General features: G+C 39.7%; 1 protein-coding gene across 22 annotated transcripts in view; it reads right to left on the bottom strand.

Annotated features, from left to right (window-relative positions):
* EPHA3 (EPH receptor A3) overlaps positions 1–15536 on the bottom strand; it is a 469948-nt gene that overhangs the window by 17149 nt on the left and 437263 nt on the right. For all 22 annotated transcript variants that reach the window (XM_065588996.1, XM_065588965.1, XM_065589035.1 and 19 more), the window contains 2 exons: positions 11998–12147; positions 9669–9862 (listed from right to left, as the gene is read on the bottom strand). In XM_065588996.1, coding sequence (XP_065445068.1) covers positions 9669–9862; positions 11998–12147 — 344 coding nt within the window. The remainder of the gene's footprint in view (positions 1–9668; positions 9863–11997; positions 12148–15536) is intronic.

Genomic DNA, 15536 nt, shown 5'->3' with positions numbered 1-15536 from the left:
CACTGTTAAAGTGCCCTGGCAAAGAATCTTTTCCCTCTCTCAGCCAGCAGAAATCTACTACTAATAAAGAACTAATTACTAATATAAAGAGCAAACAGGCACACACTAAACTCCATCTCTGGCTGAAGGCGGTTGAGAAGGACCAGAGGGCGGTTAACCCACAAAGCCCTCTATAGCCTCAGTGCAGGTCACGAGGATGTGTAGGGTTCACGAGCAGGCCAAACAGGCTCAGCTACCAAAATCTTTGCTCAAAGGCGCATGGGGAAGTGGAACACGCAGAGGGACACAATTGAAGAAGAACAAGGTCACATTCTGACCTGTGTCCAATGTTGATAATTCTGAAAGGTATAAATCAACCTCCAATTTATTTATTGTTTGAATCTCATTAAACAGAGTCAAAATGGAGGCACTAAAAGGAGAACAAATGTTTTATTTATACACTAGACATAAGTCCTAATTATTTAGCATTTTAATGGGGAAAAGGATCAATTTATTTATATCAGACGTGGTACCCAGGGCTGTTGAATAAAAAGTCATGGCAAAGAGTCTTTTCCTTCTTTAAGTACAATGGGAGTTAGTGCCAACGAGCAAAACTGGGCAGAAATCTCTTTGATCTCAATACGATTGAAATTATCACCATTATTTACTGGTATCTGGACAAGCCCAGTATGATTCCCTGATGAACACAACAGTACATTTGGCATTGGTTGGAATGCTTCAAGTAAAATCGGAGGTTTTTTGCTCAACTCATCAGTCTTAAAATTCCTTGAGAAGCAAGTGACCAAAATTAAAGCAGGTCAGAAATGGATTTAAAACTCCCTAAAACATCCAGTTAGTGTCAGAAATAAGGCATCTTTGGATGAAGATGCTTGGCTACCTGAGACTGATTTAGTGTAAGGCCAGTTGTAAAAACTAGAGCCAAGTGCATACTACATAACATTCTCCTTGAATGATCATTTTAATTTTTTCTTTGACCCTGTTTCCTACCCCTACTGAGTTTGGTTTCTACAAATATTCTAGCAAACTACTTTTCAAGAAGGAATGTTCACAGAAATATCAGATTTCACTGGATAATAGCTATGGGAAGCTTTGAATTTGTAAATGTGAGTGACTGGACATTTATGTTATGTTTAACCAATCTGGGAACTGAAATGATACCATGTGATCTACATGTCCAATGAAAACTAACCAAGACACCTTCAGCTTCAACACTTGCAATAAACTGTTCACAAATAGTCTCCACACCAAGAATTACTGACAGAAATTATTCCTGGAAATAATTGCAAATAATTAATAACACATTCAAGAAAGTTAAATGATGTTTGCAAACTACACCTCTACCCCAATATAACGCCACCCGATATAACACAAATTTGGATATAACGCAGTAAAGCAGTGCTCCGGGGGGGCTGGGCTGTGCACTCCGGTGGATCAAAGCAATTTCGATATAATGCGGTTTCACCTATAACATGGTAAGATTTTTTTTGGCTCCCAAGGACAGCGTTATATCGGGGTAGAGGTGTATTTGTTAACAGAAAAGTATGCATGATAAATTATTCACCCAACTTTTCATATACATTCTCAGTTGCATTGTGGAGAGAATTTCTTCTGATCCTTTGAATTTGCAAGATGCTGGACTATGTTAAAGGGATTCAAGCTTGCTTTTTAAGAAAAGTTGATTTTTTTGAGATATAGTAACATTTGCTGACTTAAATGGATTATCTTTCTAGTTACTTGGACAATATTTAAACAGAGAACCAATGGAATGTAAAGAGATAAGCATATTCGGTACACTACAGCATATTCTGGAGATAACACCACTTTTGCTGTTTTTTCAATAAGGTTAATTAGGACTATGATTATGAATAAAAAATAATAGTTTTAGGGCTCAAAGTCATGTAATTCTGTTCAGGAAAGAATGTTGTTTTTTGCACAAGATTGGCTAATTTTTATTACCGAAACCAGCAAATTAATGGAATTATGATGAAACATATATGATAGTAGGAGACTTGCAACTTCATGGCCACTCCTGCAAATTACAATTTATGGGCAGACTCCTCCCCAACACAGAGTCCCAGTGAAAATAATGGGACTCTGTGCAGGCAGGCACAGGGGCCAATCCCCACATTGCAACCTGCAAGACCAAAGGTCAAAAGATTATTGAAGAATTTTTCTGCACATTTACTTTAACAGCTTATCTGAAATATTAAGGACAAATTTCTGCTCTCAGATCCGCTGGTGCAAATGAGTTCGGAAGAATTTCTCTGAATTTACACGTGTTCCTGAAAGCAGAACTTGGACCTACATTTTATTTATGATTTAGTCACATAAAATAAGGATTAGTTAACCAGGAAAATTATTTATTTTAGATATTAGTATAAACCACAATTTTAAATATCTTTTTAACCTGTTAAGTGCATAAAGGACAATATACGCTGCTTTACATTTTGTGGGGTGGTGTTGTCATTTTAGTACCCCCTTTTTAAGTTATATGACTTTTCAGAAAGCCTTTGACAGACTGCAAATAAAACTTGGACATGTTAGTTCTCTTTAAAATAGGATAAGATGATTACTATATCAAAGGCACGCTCTTTGGAGAGATTCAAAGACAGCTTGTAAAAACAAAAACGAAATATCATTTCACAAGCTTCTGTGAGCAAGACCTGTGCTTTATTTCTGTAAAAATTACCTTAATGCGAGGACTGACTGTGAATTAGTTACATTTATGGAGGCCACAAGCAGGAGAGGTGAAGGGGAAATATAACGATCTATAAAGCAAGAGTCATCCCCAGTTTGGTCTTCAATCAAATGGTTTTGCTGAAGCCCTTCAACTTTACCAAATTAGAACAAGTTTGCAGCAATGACTAGCCCTTTAGAATATTTTGTAATGATTTAGTGCTGTAAAAAGAGCCATGTTTGCAGATTTAGAAACTGAATCCTACTAACTAATGATACTTAGCCAGCATGTCACACTTCTCATTTTCCAAGGACTTTGCAAATATTAACTAATTAATCTTCCTGTGAAGAAGGCATGTGTTATCCATATTTTACAGATGGGCAGAAAGGTTAATTTAGGACTTGCCTACACAAACATTTAGTGTGTAGCAAGCTGGGGTGTAAATCTGCCCACAGGAGCCTGCTACATAGTAAGTGTCCATTAGGACCCTGCTGACGTGCACTAACATCTCGTTAGCACACTTAGATCTACTAATGTTTTGAAGTAGGGTAGATCAAAGTGTACTAAGAAGCTACTAAAGTGCATGTCAGTGGAGTCCATGTCAATACTTAGTTTGCAGCAGGCTATTGTGGGGTAGGTTCACACGCCAGCTTGCAACAAACTAAGTGACCTACCTGAGATCAGAGTCATTCGTTCTTCAGAGTCTATTAGTAGTTGTTTAAAAATATGTTATGTCTTGCAGGCAGGAGTATCTTAAAGCCAGACAGCAGAAAATGTTGGTAGCCTCTCTTGTAAAAAGCTATATGAGCTGATTAACGCTACCAGTTTTGTGACATCTATCCTTCATTAAAAATTGCTAATAGTTTCTGATTTGCAAATTGTGTGGAGGAGCTGAGAGAAGGGAAATTTTATGAATGAGACATGGAACTAGTGGTTTCAGTCCAGTTCCTAGCTTTTCACTTGTCACTCTCAAAGCACATTACCAAGAGGTAGGTAAGGATGGTAGAATTTTTTCTAATCTCAAAATTCAAAAGAAAAGAACAAATCAGAAAAGGAAAAATATCTGTTTTTGGGGGATTCCCTTCCAAAATTTGGTGATCAACTATAGAGCTGAAGGAAATTTTGCAAATGTAAAAACCTAACAGAATTTAGAGTTTAAACTTTTCAATTTTGGGGGGAGAAAAATGGGGAAAATTACTTTTTTCACTAATCCCCCCCCCAGTTTGTTTGACAAGTTCTATGAATTAGCCTATCTCCATTTTAGAAACAGGGACAATGAGGCACAAAGAGATTAAGAAATTTTGCCATTGGCAAATAATACGCTTTCTCCTGATTAACCAGCGTTGACTTGCACAGAGACTCCAATCTCAGGGAGACCCAGTTGCCACTAAATTATGAAGGGTGGCTTAGCTAAATTTGAATGGAGTGGGGGGTGGCACACTCAAGTTCTGTCCTGCCTGCATGCTGTGGTGAGAGCCAATGGGCTGGACTGGGGACCTGGGCCAGCCCGGTGGGACAGGAACTGCTGGGGGTTGAGTGTCAGCCGGCTTGCTCATCAGCCCTCAGACCCCCAGGGGTAGGACTTGCACTCCCCCCAGTCACATTCCTCGGGGGCAGTGAACCCCCTATCAGCAAGGGTGGAGGGAACCCGGTTTCCATAGTGCACAGGTCCACAAATTCTTTAATCCAGCCCTGCTCCTCACCCCCAGTTCAGTGCAATGTTACCTGGACACCATGATATGCCCATTAACATGACACATTGGGGTCACTGCAGTGCTTTTAATGTATTTTTAATTACACACTTGTATTTTAATTTTATATATATTTATTTAGTCCAGTGCTCTCCCTGATTATGCCCGTGATGGTATTATAAAGTTTGAGCCATCACATCTATAATAGAGAAATTTTTTGCTTGAAATCCGGCCAAAAAACTTTGGACAATGAAACGAAGAATTATAGAAATCCCTAATCAGCTTCAATAGCTGACAAAAAAAAATGAAGTGTCAGAAGCCTATTTCAGAGTTTTATAGTTTGGGAAATATTTTCAATTATGCAACTCTTGGTTTTCATTAAAAAGCAACAGAGGGTCCTGTGGCACCTTTGAGACTAACAGAAGTACTGGGAGCATAAGCTTTCGTGGGTAAGAACCTCACTTCTTCAGATGCAAGATGTCTTGCATCTGAAGAAGTGAGGTTCTTACCCACGAAAGCTTATGCTCCCAGTACTTCTGTTAGTCTCAAAGGTGCCACAGGACCCTCTGTTGCTTTTTACAGATTCAGACTAACACGGCTACCCCTCTGATACTTGGTTTTCATTGTGTCTCACAAATGAAACAAGAATCAACAAACCCTGTTGGCCTCCAGCTTCACCAACTTGTTACGGGATGGATGAAGTATTTCTGACTCACTCACTGAATTCTGGAAAGCTTTCCATCTCTTTGTAATTGAGTGAAATGTTCATCTATGTGAAAGTAATACACACTGGACTCAAAAAATAATAAGTCCAAGTACAAATATAATGGAATTGATGAAAACTGGGAGAACTATGAACTCACTTCCAGGCTACAGATATCCAAACAACCTAGAGATTCAATTATAAAAACCAACATAATGCTCAGATATCAAGAGAGAACAGCAGGACGTGAATGAAAGGAAATTATGATTAGGTTATGCAATGCTTTGGCAAAATTATATGACTTGCACAACTTCACTTGTTCCGTATTCAGTTTCTACATCAGTTTGCAAAACTAGACACTTACGTGTACAGGAGAAGGCATAAGGGATATAAACATCTGAGCCCACAGAGTACATAAACAGCTAAGTAAAGAGAGACTTCACAAAAAGACTACCTAATTGAAGAACATGGATTTCACATGGGAAAGAAAGCGTGATGGGGTGTATAAACCCCACAGCAGTGATAAAGAGGTTAAAGAGCTGCTGTGGGCTGGCCCTGTAAGTCATGTCAGGGGTGGAATAAGGTCTTAAAAGCAGGAATTTCTAGACTGTTGCTGAGAGAGCAGACAGTGACTCTTATAGCTCCCAAGAGAGACCCCCGGACACCTTCAGGGGGACTGTTCTCAGGAAGGCCATTCACTGTGCCTACAAGGAGACAACAGACTTCACTGTACCATCTGGGTAGGATAGATTCAGGAAGCCACAAGGCGAGCATTTAAGTAGTTGATATCACTACCCGCGACCCCTTTCAAGGTTACAGAATCAGGGACTATATTAAGGGACTAAAAGAGTGGGACCCAGGAACCCCAATCCCTTTAAACACAATAATATTATTTGACTTAATTTTTTATCACAGACTCCTGCTTAGGCAGAGGGGGACACCTGTATGAAATATGTGCAGACTGAGGCCCTGGATTCAGCAAAGCACTTAAGCACATGCTTAACTGACTTCATTGGGATTCAAGCTAAGCACATGCTTAAGTGCTTTGCTGAACTGGGGCCTAACATAAGGGAGAAAGAAATGCAGCAGAGGACAGTGATAAGTTATATTGCACATCTATAGTAATATGCATGTAATTTGGATGTAAGAAGGTAGTGATTATTTGAAACAAATATCGGCGGATTACCAAACACATTTAAACATGTAAGGTTAAAAACGATAAAAAAAGATGATTTTATATCTATAATAACTTTTTTAAAAATATCATCAGGCAAAATATATTCCCACAGAAATTATTTCCGATCATTTGTATCCTTATATCCGGGGGTAATTTCTACACCCACCCGCAGTCCTAGAGGTTCCTGTATGCAGCAGAATTAACTTGATTTTAAGAGCAGGGCAGAAGTGGGGGTTGAAGGAGGGGTGGGAGCTACTGCAATGTAGATCCACGGGTGATTCCTAAATATTGACAAGGGCATAGGTGTCATGGGAGCTACTGCAGTCTGAGATAGCTGCTGTAGAGTAACTTGTGGGAGAGGAGTCCTCCAACCTAGCCCATTGGGCACAGTCTAGATACTTGGATTGTGTGTTGGGGGTGGGGGGGGGGGGAGGGTCATAATGCTTTTTTTCCTGTTGCATATGTCTATTCCTCTCATGCCTGCAGAGAGTAAAGGGAGATTTGCCAGAGTACTGGTAATGAATGTGTTATGAAAACTACATGTCCCTGTTTGCTATTCTGTCAGGGGTTATGTGATCACCAGGGTAAATTCCAGCACACAATTAGGGTATGTCTACACTGCAATTGGAGGTGAGATTGCAGCATATGAAGACCTATGTGAGCTTGCTTTGATCTAGCTAATTGGAGTAACAATAGAAGTGAAGCTAAAGAAGTACAGACTGTTCAACCCTACCCGCGATCCTGGGTACGTACTCAAGCAGCTATCCTGAGCTGAAGTCCGTGCTTCACTGCTATTGTTACTCCAGCTAGCTAGATCAAAGAAGTGCTGCAGTCATACCCCTGACTGCAGTATAGAAACACCCTGGCAGGCATCTGCACAGGAAGACTGGACTAACTCTTCTAAGCATCACTTATTCACCAGTAATTAAAGGACAAAACAGAGAGCCGACTGCTTTGAAGTTCAACCTGACCCACTGGTGAAGATGCATAAATTTGGACAAGGCTCAGGGTCCCAGGGCAGACAGAGGAACTTTGGGACAAGTAAAAGTCTGCCCGTGAACTCAGAGATTGTCTCGGACTAAGAGAAAGGGCCTGCAGAGAGCTGCAGGCTGGGCCTCGTGCTCAGAAGGGGTGACTGGGATGAGCAGAATCCACCTACATGGACAAAGAAAGGATAAGGTTTAGGTCAGATAAGATGCATAGAGGCAGTTATTGTTTCAACCTTATTTCTTTCTGCTTGTTACATTTCTATGCACCAATACTTCCCACTTGTTTTTGAAGACGCTGTCCTGAGTCACAGAAATCTCATATTGGTCTCAGAGAGAATTCTAAAATAGGACTCAATGCCTAGTTGCGCCAGCTGAGGTAAATATGGTTAGTAAACAGGGAGTGCTGTAACTTGATGATCCAGTCTCAGGTGGGGTGAACCATGGGGTTCCACTCTCTGAGATATAGGTCTCTCACTTGGAAAAAGTGCCCGCAGAGGAAAAGAGAGAGCTCACAGGTGCAACTCACCCCTGAACTGTAGCAACTAGTTTCTGAATACTTTGGTATGTAGGGGTCACAGAAGAATTCTGTCCATGGGTTTGGTATTAGATGGATGAAACAAATAACTATTTTGTTTTAAATGCTAGAAAAACGTATGCATTGATGCCCACAATCCAAAACTAAAAACAAAATAAAATATGGAAATTATTCCCAGCTCCAAATGCAGCTAAACACTAATGCACTTGCTTAAATTTAAGCACATGCTTGTGTCTTTTGCTGAACTGGGGCTTAAAAGACATTTAGCACAAACTCTTAACTGGGGAAGGTAATGCTTAAACTAATTTGGTTTTAATACAATCAACAGCCATATAACATGGAATAGCTATCCTAATAAACTTTTATTATTCACAATGTGTTAAAAAACCCAGCAATTAATTATTAAAACATATTTACTGTGCAGGAGAATCAAATCTCATTATATGTTTTTAATAAGCAAGCCCATTAGTATCGCTGCCTTCTTCTGCCCATTCTCTTCTTTGTGTACTAGTGGGAGAGAGGTGATTAGACTAGCAAGCTTCTACCTCAGGGAAAAAAAAACACTGCTTGGGGCAAGAGGAAAAGGAGCCAGGTCAATTCTATTTACATAGCAGGCTTAAACACTAACCAAGTTTTTTACAGCTCCGCCCCCATTTCCCTTGTTATGACCTCCCCTTAGCTCACCAGGATGGAACAGAATTTAGATCTAGTAAGGGCTAGGTCAGCTGTGGAAGACAAAATATTTTAAAAACAGATAAAAAAGAATAAACCCCTGGGATTCACTTTTAAAGGACATTTAATATTATACTGTGTTGAGCCTCTCTCCTGAAAAGATGTCCCCTCAGGTCATTACTGTGACACATGTGTAACCCACACTGCCACTACCCAGGCTGTACTATTCTGTGGATATAGGACATCAGACTCCAGGCTGTCAGTCTGGGCCCTGTGATCAGCATTTACACTTAAAATCAGGGCGCAACCCCTTTTTAAAACAGCCTTAAAATCTTCATAGCCTCTACATAGCAGCCTCTTTAAGAGCCAGGTATTTTATATGCAGTACAGACCTGTTAATCTGTACCCTACTTAATCAGAACTATGGTATTTAACCATATCCTGCTTCAGTCCTCAAATGCCACGGCATTCATCAGTTATTCCCTCCTCTTCATCAGGACACTGCTTATGTCCCAGAACTCTCTGGATAAACAGGATCGTAAATGAGTCTTTTTAATGCAATTAGAAGCATTGTATCAGCATTCATGTTAGAAATGAGATCCTTATTAAGGCCCCGATTCAGCAAAACACTGTGGTACATGCTTAACTTTAAGGATATTAGTCCTACCGAAGTACATGGGAGTACTCCCGTGTGTAGGTAATTTGCTGGATGAGGCCAGAAGAGAGTGGGGCATCACATACCTTTTCAGGAACACAATTCAGCAAGATATTTATGCACCTGCCTAATTATAAGCATGTGAGTTGCTGGGTTCTAGTTAATGGGGTTACTTATGTGCTTAAATAACTGGTTGAATCAGAGTAGCTGTGAGATACTGAGCACCCTCAGCATCAGCTGAAGTCAGTGGGGGGGGTCAGGGATTTCATCACATTGCAGGATCAAAACCTATCTGACTTGCAGCTCAGATATTCATTTACCCGAGTTTAAAACTTTTCCATCTCATCTTAAAATTAGCTGGTTTTGCAAACAAACAGCTGTTATATTTTTATTTACAATAATCTCTTCTGACCAGAGAGCGGAAAGCTTCCTCTAGCCTTCAAGCATGCAAATAAGCAATGGATAAAACCGAGAAAGTGGATGGACAAAGCAAACATATTTTAATTACTGTAGGTGGAGAAAGCAAATATTTATTTTCATTAAGTGCTATGTAGAATTTAACATGTCACCTTGCAGCCGCATTGGTGATTATTTTCAGACTGCTGGGATTACGGATCAGCTTGTCCAGGATGCTGACAATCTGCTCAAACTTGGGTCTGTTGTTTCTGTCTTTCTGCCAACAGTCCAGCATCAACTGATACAAGGCAGCTGGGCAGTCCATAGGCGGTGGTAAGCGGTACCCTTCATCCACAGCCTTGATTACCTAACAAGGATAAAAGTTTTTGGAAAGTTGAGGCAATTAAATTAACTTATTTTATCAGTCCTGTGAAACAAATTAGCACAGACACTTTATGTTTAAACAAATGTGTTTATTCACCAGTTGTCTTGCAGTGTAACACTTCTGGTTTATCTGCAAAGTAAACCATGTAGCGAATTAGATATACAGAAAGTGCTACAGGAAGGTTAAGATACAGTATGAAGAAAGTGAGACTCTTTAAAAAAAAAAAAAAAAAACTTCTCCAAACTCACATTGATTAGATTAAAGCCACGAAAATGTTACATTTCATAAGATGTGGGCTCTATTACACCAAAGACCAGATTGGTGGACAGTTGGGGGACATTTAGGACTAGAAGGGTTGTCACTCCCGATCTGACTATTGATCATTTGATTTCAATATCTTCATTAATAAGTATTAATACTTATACTTCAGAAGACATCAAAGCCACCATTTAGGTATCTTTAGTGCTATATGCTTTCCCCTATGCACAGCTGAACTCCCATTGTAATCAATAGGTTACCTCACCTACATCCCAATGGAAATTCTGAGTATGGGGATCCTTGAAGAGAGGACAGCACATAGTCTTTAGATCATAATAGATCTCATTTTGGCAGGAGGTTGCTAATATGACAAGTTCATACCGTCTACTGTACAGTGCAGGTCAAATTATCTTCTTCTTTGCCTAGGCGTGACCTCATTGAAATCAGAGACTTGATGTAAAATTTTGCCCTGCATCTAAAATTTTATAAGATTTTTGTATATGTTACCATTTTCTTTCTCTTCTGGTGTTACAATCCTCCTTACCATTCCAGATAATAGTTTTTGCATATGAGTTACAAAATTACATATCCAAACTAGATGATGATATAGGGGATATTACACTAGCATTTGTGTTTTCAGGACTGCCTGATTCCAAAGCAGTGAAAACTGGTTTGAGACAGGAATCCAGCTAGAAACACATTATGTGGTTTAAGTAGCCCTGTAGTGAAAAAACACACACATACACTTGCCCTGTATTTCATTTTAATATGAACAGCTATTGTGGAAGGCATCCCACTACAATCTAAATGCAATTAATTAACCCTGACCAATAATAGACCCATTATGACACCTAGTTAAAAAGAATAGTTTTCTGTTCAAGTCTGAGATACAGCCAAGAGTCCTTAGTTGAAAGGGACAGTTTTGTTTTGTTTTTTAATGATTTTTTTTATTTATATTCACATTTTTAGGCGAAGGCAGAAAGAAAATGCTCTGCCAGCTTGATTCTAGTTGCCATTTCTGCTCCTTTGTTTGTTTAGTGTTAAAAATTGGACATAGAAAATCTTTGCCCAGCCCATTTGTGACAGAAAGTTATAGTTTTACTTCTATCCAAAAATGTTGGGTTATAATTGACTCGTGAAATATATCACGAGAAACAACACAATAGTTTTTTGTTTTTAAATAATCTTACTTTGGGAAATGCTATCCCTCTAAGAAAACAAACATGTTAGCAGAGATGCATTAATTAAACCCAAAAAGCATGGCAGACCTGTGTAGTTTACTGATGTTACATAGACATAACTCCACATTAAAGGTCTTCTAAACAAATGAAACTATCTCCCCGTGTTATCTGTTTACTGCCTCCAGAAAATTTTTTTGTTTAATTCAAGTCTTAGTACAAATGCTTCCATTCTCTTCTTCACAGGCTCCAATAACAACTTACTTTGTGCATTCAACCTTTATGGAAAAATTATATAGACTGTTACAGAGATGGAACCAAAAGAGATCTACAGACAGTTAGCCTGGTTCAATTAAAATGGCTCTAAAAACCCCTGGAGTGTAAAAAAGAATGAAATCTTTCTGTGGACTTTTAAAAACCATCTTTTAGAATATCTCAGAACGAATATAATTCTCTATTACATTGTACATAGTGGTCCAAAAACCTTTTAGAAAGATTATCATTTTCATTTAAATTCTACAGGTCTTTTCTACAAGCAGGGAGACTTGGAAACTTTTCTTTTTACATCTTATTCAATGTCAGTGTCAAAAACTAGGAGCCACCTGGCTTCATTATGCTCCACTTCCTCTCACAGCTTGATTCTTTATTTGACAACATAACTCAAGACTACAATATACTCACGTCCTGATTGGACATCTCCCAGTATGGTCTCTCTCCATAGGACATCACCTCCCAGAGGACAATCCCATAGCTCCATGCATCACTGGCTGATGTGAACTTGCGGTATGCAATGGCTTCTGGCGATGTCCATCGGATTGGAATCTTCCCCCCCTGGAAGCAGAACAATCCTTTAATTATTGTAACACATGTACATCTACATATACTTTGTCCATGTTTATCATATGGAATAGTAAATACCTTAAGTTACAAAATTCTATTACCATTTACCACGAAAGCAAGCCATTTCTTATACACAATGGTTTATATAACACATAGTGCATTATATTGTATCACAAAACTCTTCTGAAGCTCTACGTGTATATATTTTTCTATATAAAGCAAATCATCAATGTATTTATTTACACTTAAAGAAAGGGTAGATGAGCCAGTCTCATTGAATTCAGGTGGAGAAGCAATAATAGATCAGGGGTCACATCCTCAGTTATGCTCCAACCCCTTTATGCTGTCCAAATGGGGCAGAGGGGCCAGATTCTGGCCATAAACGGCCAGTGTAGGTGAGCTTCCTGTTAGTGTAAAACTGGCAGGATTGACTCCTACACTCTCATGTTTTGGGGAAGGGAGGGGAAGTGGTGCAGCTCTCCTTCACTAACGCCAATCCTCTGCTTGCATAAGATCCATGTGGATCACATGAAGGGGCATACTTAGACTAATGCTGGGGTTAGGGCTAGCATCGATCAACTCTCAGAGTCAGGGGACAACTACTCTGTTTGCACCTCTTTGTACAGGCAAGAATCTGGCCTAAGACATTTTTACTGTCATGAGAAGAGCCATCATTAAATGATTTAAACTTGGAAAAGAAGAAAAACTACTGTTAAAATTAGACCTGTTGTTATGGGGAACATCTCTCCCTGATTGAGACCACTGTTTCGTGCCATAAACCAAATTAACAAAATGCACGCAAGGAGCCTCAGGCTGCGTTTCTGCAACACGAGAACTAGAGGGAAGAGACTGAGTCACTTTCCAAAGGCGCCAGCTTTTACAGAAATCTGTAAGTCTATGATTTGGGGTCATGCATGAGGAAACAAGCCCATATTACACAGTAAAACAAAACTTTGGCATAAAATAATTCAGAAATGAATATAATTGAATGCAGAATACAATGACAGGTTCAAGTAGTTTCCAACACCAGGGATGTATAGTATATGTAGCACTGGTGAAAGATCCAGCTCAGACTTCAGCTCAAATTATATCAATATATACGAACTTCCATTAATCTGAGTGCCTCACAATTTGTAATGCATTTATCCCAAAACACCCCTATGAGGCAGGGAAGTGCTATTACTACCATTTACGAGTTGGGGAACAGACCTCCCCAAGGACAGGAAGTCTGTGGTGGACCTGGGTCTCCTGGGTCCATCGCTCATGCCCTAACTATTACACCAATCTTCATGTCACATGAATCCCTCAAAATTGGATGGGTTTAGTCCCTTTTGCTGTCCCCCCATCACTGTAAAATAAAACCCCAAACAAGCAAAGAGCAGTGTTTGAAGCCATTTCCCAGAACATAGATTTAATCCATGTTCCAAAGCCAGACTGGCCCTACAGTCTTCCTCTTTCAAACTCAACACCCAAAATGAGATGTCCCCTACTCACATGGAGTAAAATGCTTTGTATTTGTATTTACAGGTTTTTCCCATGGCCCTCGTTGCTGTGGCATTAGAGAGCCACACAAACATTCAGAAATTTATGGTCTTAATACCTCTCTGAGGAAGAGGAATAATACTGTCCTCTTTTCAAACATGCCCAAGGTCACACAGTGAGTCTGTGGCAGAGCTGAGGATTAAACCCAACTTTCCAGAATCCCAGAGCACTAACCACCAAACGCACTGCTTCAACCCATTATTTCTATTAGATGTATTTATTTTTTTTACAGTTGGTCTATAGCAGTCTCTCCAAGATCACACAATAAACAAGTAAATGCGAATAGAAGAGCTGTAATCTAAAGGTACAAAACACACCCACCCCCACATACACTCCAACTCTGAAACTCTCCTGTTCATCTCACTGGCTCAGAAATAGCCCAAGTAAACAATAAGCCATGTCACATGACTGAGTTCTGTCAGTGGAAGAGGAAAGTGATTTGAGAAGCAAGGGCCTTACACAGACTGGCCAGTCTTCAGAAGTACAATTCTAGGGACTATCTCCTTACATGTCCCAGCTGCTCTCAACTGTCAGGGTAAAATTACCTTTATGCTACCTGGAACCTAAACTACAAAGGACTTTTATAGCTCAAACCCAACCTTTGAACTACATCTGGAAATGAATATGTACCCACTGCAGTCTCTGGAACACAGATGTAATGTGTTGCCAGCATGAAACACCGATGAGTATGTCAGCAGCAGAATTCTACATTTAAGTGAATTTTCTAAGAGTTCCTCAAGGATAGGCACTTTGCAGTTATGTAGCTAGGAGATGACATAGGAACAGATAACTGTTGAGCTTTGCTTTGATAGGAAAGGTTGCAACTTCCTAGCCAAGCAAAGATAGGTGGGGGGAAAAAACAAAACATTAGTCTGCTTTCTAAAACAGCAGTGGATACTACATTGTAAACCTGTGTAAAAAACAAGGGACAAACTCCCTCAATCGAGGATTCAGATATCACTTCCGGCGATTCGTCCAGGTGTTTCCCAACTCACCAATATCACCAGGAAAGCCAAGTGATGGCACCATCTGATTTGGGAGAAATTAAGACCGAGAGCTAAGTATCATCAGCATACTAATAGCACTGTAACCCAGAATATCTCACATTGTCCCCTGGTTTCAGCTACACAGTGAATAGAGGGCAGGCAGAATATAAACTTGCAGTACACCACATGACAAAGCTCTTGAGCAGATGAACAACAGCCTGCTACTAGCCTCTGGGTCCTCTCCAAGGAAAAATAATTGATCTACTGAAGCACGACTACAGCTAAACCACCAGGTTTCCAGACATGTAAATACCATGTTGTGGCCAATGGTACTAAATACCCCTGCCAAATCCAAAAGAATCAGCATAGCCATCTCTACTCTGCCCATTTTCCATGAATAAGCAACTCAGCTCAAACATCAACTGCCTTCAGACACTGAGTACACCTATTTAACATCTGCTATTTAATATAACATTCTGTTTATGTGAGGAAAATAATTATCTTATTGTTCTTACATGCAGGTAATGGCCTATTTATTCCTCTTAAGACGATGTCAAATGAGAGTCTTCAAGATCGGACTCACTAAAAGTCTGAATTCCCGGACCTGATTTAGGAGCTGACCTGGTCATGACCAATCTTGAATGAAGAGCCAAGAACAAAGTGAGATTAAAATGGTTGCAAAATACAATTTTATTCTCCCCAAGAGAAAGTGGGTGCCAATTTCTAACAACACAATGCAAGGGAATAAATGCAAATTTGGATCTGACTCTCGTACAGCCCTAAATGCTTTCCACCCCAACTGCCTTCAGCTTCTGAAAAGTTTAGAAATGGAAGAGACTTCTATGTGTCAAC

Source organism: Chrysemys picta, chromosome 1 (genome assembly GCF_011386835.1).
Source record: "Chrysemys picta bellii isolate R12L10 chromosome 1, ASM1138683v2, whole genome shotgun sequence".
Lineage (NCBI taxonomy): Eukaryota > Metazoa > Chordata > Testudines > Emydidae > Chrysemys > Chrysemys picta.
Note: the sequence above shows the minus strand (reverse complement) of the source record. Positions and strands in the feature narration are given on the sequence as shown.